This window comes from Monopterus albus, unplaced genomic scaffold, assembly GCF_001952655.1.
Source record: "Monopterus albus unplaced genomic scaffold, M_albus_1.0 scaffold22.1, whole genome shotgun sequence".
Taxonomy (NCBI): domain Eukaryota; kingdom Metazoa; phylum Chordata; class Actinopteri; order Synbranchiformes; family Synbranchidae; genus Monopterus; species Monopterus albus.
The window spans coordinates 2368549-2378534 of NW_018127902.1; the positions used below are offsets into that span (position 1 = coordinate 2368549).

The 9986-nt window shown below is 41.6% G+C and overlaps 1 protein-coding gene across 1 annotated transcript in view; it reads right to left on the reverse strand.

Moving 5' to 3' along the window:
* The window catches only part of rptor (regulatory associated protein of MTOR, complex 1), a 186077-nt gene that overhangs the window by 119451 nt on the left and 56640 nt on the right, over nucleotides 1–9986 (reverse strand). Inside the window, 2 exon segments of the mRNA XM_020594142.1 lie at nucleotides 2161–2307; nucleotides 4630–4788. Of these exon segments, the coding sequence (XP_020449798.1) occupies nucleotides 2161–2307; nucleotides 4630–4788 (306 nt within the window).

Below are 9986 nucleotides of genomic sequence, written 5' to 3' on the forward strand. Positions count from 1 at the left end.
ACTGCTCTTTCAAAGTCTCTAAAAGAAAGGAAAGGTTTTACTTTTGACAGAAGTCTCAATTGAAAGAAACGTGCTTTAACCACTGAGCTGTTTGTTTGTCAAAACTAAAAATGCTATCACTAATCAGCCCAAAGTTTTAGCTGTGGTCTTTAGATTTGACAGAAATAATGACTGAACACAATAGTAGACAAAAATAATGTAGAAAACCAAAGACAATCCACATTCAGTTCAGGACAACTTTGAATTTTTGGACGATTCTGGGAGAACTGTGAAAATAGGTAAGAGTCCTGCATTGTTGTCTTTGAAATTTTAATTGTATCGTGATTGAATCGAATTGTACACACCATATCATGGCTTAAATCATATCGTTCCATCCGTAGTGAAGACCCAATGAAAGCAGATAAATCACGCACCATCGCCTCCGCCACTTCTTACTCATCACTGTGGGCGTGTTGATGCAGGGTGATACAGTGACATGTGACAACAGTCTTATTTGTAACAGTAAATGTGTACACGCCAGCCTGTTAACATGTCTTTGTCTGTGTAGTTACAGTAACTCATCACTTTATCTGACAAATTCTAAAACTTGTGCCAAGCTGCATTTATCTTCTCTTTGTCAGTGTAATCTAGAAGCAGGGGTCATCTAGGAGAGACTGCAACTATTATTCTCTCATCCACAGAGGTTTTACTATCACCTGTCTAAACAAGCCATTTCATCAGTTTTCACCGTGTCACCTCCTGCTGCGCCTTCATTTGCATAAAGTAAAAAATGTTTCATTTCTGACCCCTCCCCTTAGGTCGCTTCGTAAGCCCTTTTCACCTCACCTGGAATTCCATAATGCTTTGCGAAGGGACTTGTTCGTGTCTCACTGAAAATGAATAGAGACTAATTTTCTGTGTGTATGAGCACAGATTTCATGTACTGTTGATACTACTATTGTAGTACCATACATTTCTTGCAGGTGGTGTAAATGTTAAACTTGGGATGATTTTTTTCTACTTCTCTTCTACTGAAGTATGCCGTTACTTGCCTTTACTATAAGTTGTAGAACTGGTCATAATATTATTATGAACAGCAGAATTGTGCTTCTCTGAAATCTGTGTAAATGCCACTTCAGACCTGCACAGAGAAGGGTGGAACGGGTGACCAGGGGTCACAGACGCTCCAGAGAAGCTGACATGCACACCCTCCAAATCTCAACAACAAGTCGTGTGGACCTGTGCATCAAGTATACAAGTATGTACACACAGTACATGTACGTACAAGTATAAAGGGAACTGCTATGTTGTGCTGCACATACAGTAGGCACACCTGCACTGAAGCTACAGCCCTGCATGACATCTGCAAATTTAAGCAGAAAAAGCTGGAGCGGCTGGGGATGGAGAGACACTTATGACAAGTTCCGACAAACACGGCAGCGACTCAGCAGTTTGGCTGCTGCCTTCATGAGTAGCATAGCGTTCACAGCAGCTCTTCTTTTCTCTAAGTCTCATTTCTCTGCTCCGTACTCTTCATCCTGTACCTCTCTCTCCCTCTCTCATTTTCTAGCTGATCTACAGTCTGGCTGAAACTTCTCCATGAATAATTGAGATGAATGACAGTGCCATCTCATTAGGAATTCACATAGCATGCCATAGCCGGGAGAGAGAAAACTTCATAAAAAGATGATGCAGCGACAGGGCTGAGCCGGATAGTGGTGTGTATCTGCACTGTTTGTGTGCGAGGGTTATGTGTGCCCAAGACTAAACCAAAACCCCTCATTTAAAGGCAGCTGCCCCTCTGATCACTGGATCACAGCACTGAAGACATCCTGGAATTTGATTAGAGAGGATTCAAGCTGCGAGTCATGACTCACTGACACCGCTTAGGCCTGCTTTAGAAATACTGTATATCTGAGTATGTGTGTGAGAGAGTGTGGGTGTGCATATGTGTGAGTAATTTGTGGTGTGTGATAAATCAGCCACTTTGCCACTAATAACTCATAAATAACAAAGGATCATTTACTCTGTTTGCCTGAACACAAACTGTGTGTGTTTGCATGACTCACCTATTCTTTGAAAAGTTTTTTTTTTCCCAATTACAAACCTACTACTAATTCACGGCTGCTGTGTTGTGACATGCCGTAAACCATGAGTGTATTAGTCTGTGCAGCTGCCCACCTCCAGCTCCTGTTCTCTCTGTAGGGCGAACTGTTTGAACGACTTCACAATGATTCCTGCGTTGGAGCAGTCGTAGACAAAAATGGACGGGCTCCCCATCCACGTCTGTAGGTCGTAAATGGACAGCGGGATGTACTGGGTGTAGTTCTAAGGAAAAAAAACAGAGAGAGAAGATGTTAGAGTGAGAAATGAGAGATGGGGCATCGTGTTATTGCTGATAACTCACTTTTATAGATTTGTGTTTAATTATTAACTGGTCATCTGCTTGATGAAGAGTGTAAGCAGAGGAGAGGGCAGTTGAAAAGAGACCATTATAATGAGGGAGACCGAGAAAGAGAGAAAAATGAGAATACTTGCAATAATAAATCTTAGAAAGTTTTGTTCTACATGACCAACTACTACTCCAGGCATTGCTTCAACACAAAAAACCAACTGATCTCCTCTTTCAGCAATGGCCACAGCAACTACATTTTATAGGAAAAGGGATCAAATGTGAAATAAAAGGCAAAGAACAGAGGAGGTGTAGAAGGTATAAGGCCCCATGGTGCATTGGGGACGTGGAGGCTACATCTCTAGCCCAGACAGCAGACGGTGCATCATTGTGAGTGGTTGCTTACTCTGAGGACAAGGTAGTGAACAAGATTTTGTCTGATTCGTAAGTCAGAGGTGCGCTCCAGCCGGTCATTATGAACGGCTGATCTGACACCAAACCCAGATGCACACAGGTGCACAAAATAACACGACAGCAGCTCATGAGCCATGATAAATAAAACCCTGCATGTCCCAGCCAACCATGCTACAGGCATTAGTGGCAGCAGGTAAAGTCCATTTGTGCGCTGACTGCACCCTGAACTGCTACCACTTCCAGTGGCGATGATTTCGATTACACAATTACAATGTCTTAAAAAAAAATCAAAGCTCAGAAGATACATGCTACCTTTGTACTATCACAGGGATGCAGAGTGCCTATAATTTTTCATTTTATGACAGTTTAATCCCAACAAAAGCAGCTGTGGGCGTTCTGGGTGACGATCACTTTTGATATAACACCATAAATAGAGTGATCGCCAAATATTATTGTTTTTTTTTTGTTTTTTTTACAACAATCAAATGTAAATTTACTTGGAAATAAATTATACTGTGTATAAAAATTGAAAATGATTAGGAGCATTTCTGAGACCCCCCCTTGAAATGTCACTGAGCTGTTCAGGGGGTCCGAAACCCAATGAGACCCCTGTATTAATAACATATGAATTATGCTGCGATTTCGTGTTTTGCTTCGGTAAGGTTGAGGTGCTCAAGAGACTCTAGAGTCATTAAAGAAAGAACTGAAGCAACAGATGCTGAGTCATCCTGACTTAGTCTTAGTATGGGTCAAACTCAAAAACGCTGGCTCCTACAGAATTGATAGTGCCTATAGATGCCCCCGTATCCAATAACCTCCTGTGTCCATCTAGTTTGAAACAGGCCTTCTATGTCTGAAACTGAGAATAAGCTTGAAGACATCATCGAGGATCTTGACTCTGACTTGTCCAGGCTCGTCCAGAGCCACAGAACATGTTGTACAACTGTTTTCACAGGCTGAGTAGTATTTTGCCTGATGAGTAAGCTGGTCTTGATGTGGCAAAAATATGTCCCTTTTATTTCCAAATGGTTTAAAAGAAAAAAGTGGAAAAACAAGCAAAGACGAAAACACAACACATTGTTGTTTCTTTCTCTATCTTCTGTTACAGTTCTATACAACACTGTTGGACTCAATGAAAGACAGTTCAAGTATCAAGCCTCTCGCTTCAAACTGAGATGACGAGCATGCTCCAGAGGTCTGGACAGCTCATCTCTTTCCAACTTCATCCTCCCAGACTATCAGCCCCAACTGATGCCGACTTATGTGTCATCACTGGAGGCAGTTTATCAGATGTCATAAAGCTCCCTCTTTAGCCACGAAAGGCTCTACACAACTGTTTTTTCCCCTTATAATTGTAGACATACTGCATCACCTGGGAGCTTTAATGTGCAAAATCAGTGGAGGTCCCCTTTAATCATCACTCCCACACAGTGGCAGCTTACAAAGAACAAGGTAGTGAGTGTGTTGCTGTCTTACTATGTAAACTGTAAAAGCAATAATAACAATTTAAAAAAAGTACATTTCACACTATGCAGTCTGTTTAATCTGTTATTGGTTCTATTTGCCTAATCTTCAAAATTCATCAGATGAGGTACAAAAGAGCTGAAGGAACCTTCGATTCTTTGACAGGTTTTAATAAAAATCATGCAATAAATGTTATAAACACATCAACTCATGTAGAAGAGGAGACAGAAATTGCATGTTATGTGAAATTTCACATGCTGGGATTACCAGCTCCAGTATAGACAACAAGGCTTCCTTGGAACCTTGTTTTAGTAAAGGTCTAGAACTCTATGGTGAGTTTATGTGAAGATGAGAAAATGCTTCCTGTTTGTGCACGGTACCTTATTAAAAACCCAGATCTCTCCATTAACAGTAGGTCGTGGCACACCGTGACCATTGTAGTGGAAGAGGACTCGCTCCTCCTTGGCGTTGCGTCTCAGCGACGTGCACAGCTTCTTCACCTCGTCCACTGTGGGGTCCAGACTCTGCTTGTAACGTGCCTGAAAAACAAGACACAATAGCATTTTACCGATACTTCAGAAGAGCACTGGTTGACTCGGGTAAGGCAAAGCAAATATTCTGCATTACCCAATCGCTGTGAATGGGAATCACTGCTTTGTAAATTACATGAGATTTAAAATGCATGAAGAATATTGGCAATGACCTATTTCAGCTCAAACTCCTTAATGTGACGGCAATAATGAAAAACTATACTTCCGATAGGGCTTAACATACACACACACACACACCATCACACAACATTAATCATGCCTGTAGAGAGATGCTAAGAGAAGACCAAGCATTACATCCCTATTTATCATGTTAAATAAAGCAAAACCTGTTGGTACTGGTGGGGTTTAAATGTATGTATCACAGAGCAAACAATACCCTTAGGAAAGAGAGATATCTGTAAAGATACACAGAGATGTCCATCTGTGAGGCTGGATGGCCATGTAGGGAGTCATCCTGCTGGTTGTATTCACATATTTCTTTATGATGTGAGCATCACAAAATAAAGTATGAGTCAGAGCGATCCAACAGTGACTTACATGAACAAGACTCACCGCTTTCTTGTTTACAAACATTTGTATGGTTGACAACAAGTAAACCCAGAGTCCCACCAACTTTCTTTGAGGACAATGAAATGCCATGATTTATATTTTAGCTGTCAGAAATCAAAACAGCTCAACATGTCAGGCAGCCCTCCATTCAACAAAGAAACACCTGTAATTTTAAGGAAATGCCAAATAACACAGAAGAAAGCAAATTTTAAAAAAGAAAAGGTGCAGTGTACTGACAGATGAGGGCACAAAATATAAATAAATATATAAACTATATACACTATATGGACAAAAGTATTGGGATGCCTGACCATTAAACCCACAGGGACCTTAATAGCACTGGTACCCCTTTTGCTTTCCACAAGATTTTGGAGTGTTTCTGTAGGAATTTGTGCCCATTCATTCTGTAGAGCATTCACTAGGTCAGGCACTGATGTTGGTCAAGAAGCGCCGTTCCAGTTCATTCCAAAGGTGTTTGATGGGGTTGAGGTCAGGGCTCAGTGCAGGCCAGCCAAGTTCCACACTGAACTTATCCAACAATGTCTTTATGGACCTTACTTTGTGCACTTTGGCACAGTCATGCTGGAACAGAAAAGGGCCTTCCCCAAACAATGTTGTTCAAAGTCATTTGGTATGCTGACGCATTAAGCTTGCCCTTCACCGGAAGCCTAAATCCCGAAAAACATCCCCATACCATTATCCCTCCTCCACCAAACTTCACAGTTGGCACAAAGCAGTCAGGCAGGTAATGTTCTCTCGGTATCTGCTAAACCCAGAATCACCCAGGTGACTGTTAAACAAAGAAGCATGATTCTTTGCTCCACAGAACACGTCTCCACTGCTCCACAGTCCGGTGGCAGTGTGCTTTACACCAGTCCATCTGATGCTCAGCCATGGAAACCCATCCAATGAAGCTCCCGCTGCACAGCTTCTGTGCTTAAATTAATGCCAGTGGAAGTTCAGAACTCTTCAGCTATAGAATCAGCAGACTGTTGGTGACTTTTACGCACCATGCACCTCAGCAGTCACTGACCCCACTGTGTGGCTTTGTGGTCTTCTGCTTCATAGCGTAGTTGCTATTGCTCCTAAATGCTTCCACTTTCCAGTAATACCCTTACATTTGGCCATGGAATATGCAGCAGGGATAAAATTTCACGAACTGTCTTATTGTAAAGCTGGCATCCTATCAACGTAGCACACTTGAAGTTACTGAGCTTTTCAGAATGACCCATTTTGTTTCACATATGTTTGCAAATGGAGACTGCGTGGCTAGGCGCATGATTCTATACACCTGTGGCAATGAGTCTGAATTCAATAAATAAGAGGCGTGTCACAATACTTTTGCCCACATAAAGTATTTTCGCTCCTGCAGAACAACTGACACTGTACAAACATAATGGAATGCATATTTGTTATTATTAACAATAATAAAATGTAACAAAATAAGACAAGTTAATGTTTTTCTCTTTTCATTGACAGTGAAACAACTAAATTCAACAGCCTTGAACCAGATCTGTGGCTGTAGCACCAGAAAGGACACAAAGGTAAAACCTAAATAAATGAGTGGAGAAACATAACAAATATGACAGTTCATAAGGAATTAATATCCTGTCATGTACAAAAATAGTAAAAAGCAAAACTGTGGCACAAGATGTTAGGAGGGAAAAAATGTAGGTGATTTCATCCTGTGATGAATCATTCCGACTTTGACGGAGTGGTGTTCTCCGACTTAAAAATGCTACCTACTCACAGGCTCCAGATGAGGAAACACCTTTTGGAAGAGTGCTATTCATCCCTTCAAAAGAGTTTCACAAGCTGTTAGAATCTAGGGCAACACTGAAACTGCTCTGGAGGTTGGTGGCACAACACCTAAGATAAGTGAGTTATGCTGGTTTTGTGTGTGTTTACCAGGGTATTCATTTGATGAGACAAATGCCACAAAAGTGAGATGCAATTTCTGGGTAAACAAAGAAGCTTTTACATTTCTGAGTGTGAACCTTAAACAAGCTGTTGATTGTATAAAGAGTTCAAAAAAACTACGAAACACGGTAGCAGATCTGCAAACCTCATTTGCAATACTGTTTCACAAATCAGACACAGCAGTGCTTTTAGAGTTAATTCACAATGAAACACTAGAGGTATATATTTTACACACAAACATACTAAACACACAGAATGCTCCGCTACAGATGCTGTTACTGTTGCTTTATTGTTGTCAACTCTTAACTTTTGATCATACTTCACCAGCCACAGCGATTTTACAAGCGTGCACTCAGCATGTTGCTCATTCCTATACCGGTGTGTACACGCAGGGCGGACGAGCTGCTTGAGGAGCTTAAAGAAATAACAGTATGAGACAGCCATGTGCATTGTTTGTGCTTCTGCAGTTCATTAAATAAATCGTTTATGTGTGCGTGGATGGAAGAGACAGAGGTGTCAACTCGTTATGCAACAGAAAAGCACCCGGTTAGACCATTCTGAATCATTATCACACTCACCAAGGCCCTTCTGTTACATAACTAACATGCCTTTTACCAAACAGCCTGCCTCCTGTCAAATGGCAGAATCACAGGAGAAGTCATGTTTTAACCTCAACTTCTCACAAAACCTTTAACTTCTAACTAATGAGAAACAGCAAGCCAAATCTTGACCATGTGAGAAGTGGGAGGACAGTCTACTAGGGGTGTAACGGTACATGTATTCATACCAAATGCACTCTTTTACAGTAGTTAGCAGCACACTTGGTTTTGCATATGAATATTTTTCTTTTTTTTTTTCTAAATCCACATTGCCAGGCAAACATATTAAGTGATGAACCCGAGCACAGTAAACGGTACATTTAGCTCAGCCATGCCTCTGGTTTGCAAACATCATTGCTGCAAGAAAAGAATGAGCGTAGTACAAATGCTGCTTCCTTCATCATTTAAACAGCCTTTCCCTGGTTATTGGAGCACATAAATTAAATTTCAGCAAAGCAAACATTAACTTTTTTAATTACAGTGAACATTAATCTGCATTGTCTGCTCCTTAACAGTGAAATAATTGGCCATAGCATCTACGCCAATGACATGGCAAAAGTTTTACGATGGTCAGTCTATAAATGCAATCATTTACTAAGATCATATTTACTGTAATAATGACAATGTAATAACAATAAATACATCCAGGACAGAATTGTTCATTACATCACACATCCTACAGGGGTCAAACTGAATAGGCTTTGATCAAAGATGCCACATTTCAAGCTTCCCATACCTGGACGAGCTTGAATTGCAGTATGATAGCAGAGCTGGCAGGCTGATTCAATTGGGTATAATCAGATAAGAGTGCCTGAATGCCAAGAGGCAGAGCACTCATCCCGATGATATCAAATGGTATCTGAATGGCATAATGGTGTTAGCAAGGGACCTGCAGAAATGGAGGTGTAATGTCTGAACTCAGAGGGCATATAGGAAAGAGGGGTGGCATTTTAGAGTTAAGTGCTGAATAATGAGGAAAAGAAAGAGAAGGAGGAAACAAGCAGGGGGACAAGTGTTTACCTGCTTGTAGCTGTTCATTCAAACGATTCCCAATTGTGTTTAGATACTTTAGCAAAGCTGTTCATTTACATTCATGACAGTCAGGCATATTAAATTAAAGTGGCATAGAGAGATTAACAAACATTCATATGTATGAGGAAGACACCTAGGAGAGCCCATTTAAATATACACATCAGAATATTCTGGCAGAAGGAGGTGTGTGTGTGTGCGTGTGTGTATGTCTACATATATTTTGTATGCCCAGTTGTATGAGGGCCGGTTTGAATTTTATACCATGGGCTATCTGTCAAACTTGACTCATCTCCTAACATAAAACACCTTGACCTGAAGGGGGAGCTCCAGCTCCCTATGAGGACCAAGGTCAAGGTCAAGTCAAGAATATTTATTGTCATTATGCATAGCACAACAAATTTTTTACCGGCAGCTCTTGGCTTAAAAGAGCTGTCCCTGGTAGGCTAGTGGTTAAGGTGCAGCGCTCTCGTCGCGGCGACCTGGGTTTGAATCAGGGTTGCGTCAGGAAGGGGATCCGGCGTAAAACACGTGCCAAATGTCAACATGGCTCAGTGCAAATCTCAGTCTTTAGGAAGAGGTGTGAGCATGGGTGTGTGTCTGCAGAGGGCCAGTGTTCTGTCTGTGTCTGTCCATAGGGGGGAGGTTATGTGTGTGTGTGTGTGTGTGTGTGAGAGAGACTAGGGGTTAGGGGGTGATTGATTTCACAGCTCTGGGGAAGAAGCTGTGTCTCAGTCTGTTTGTTTGAGTCTTTATCTGTACCTTTTCCTGGAGGGAAACAGACTCTTGCCTGTGTGGGTGGCAACTGCAGCAAAACTTGTCTGAGATGAGACCCACTATGGTGGTGTCATCTGCGAACTTCACAACTGTATTTGTGGAGTAAATGGCATCACAGTCATGGGTAAACAGAGTGAAGAGAACTGGGCTGAGCACACAGCCCTGTGGTATGCCTGTGTTCAGGACCAGTGTGGATGATGTGCAGCTTCCAATTCTCACCACTTGAGGCCTGTTAGTGAGAAAGTCCTTAATCCAATGACACATCATTGCAGGCATTCCCAGATTGTGCAGTTTCAGTGCCAGTTTGTCTGG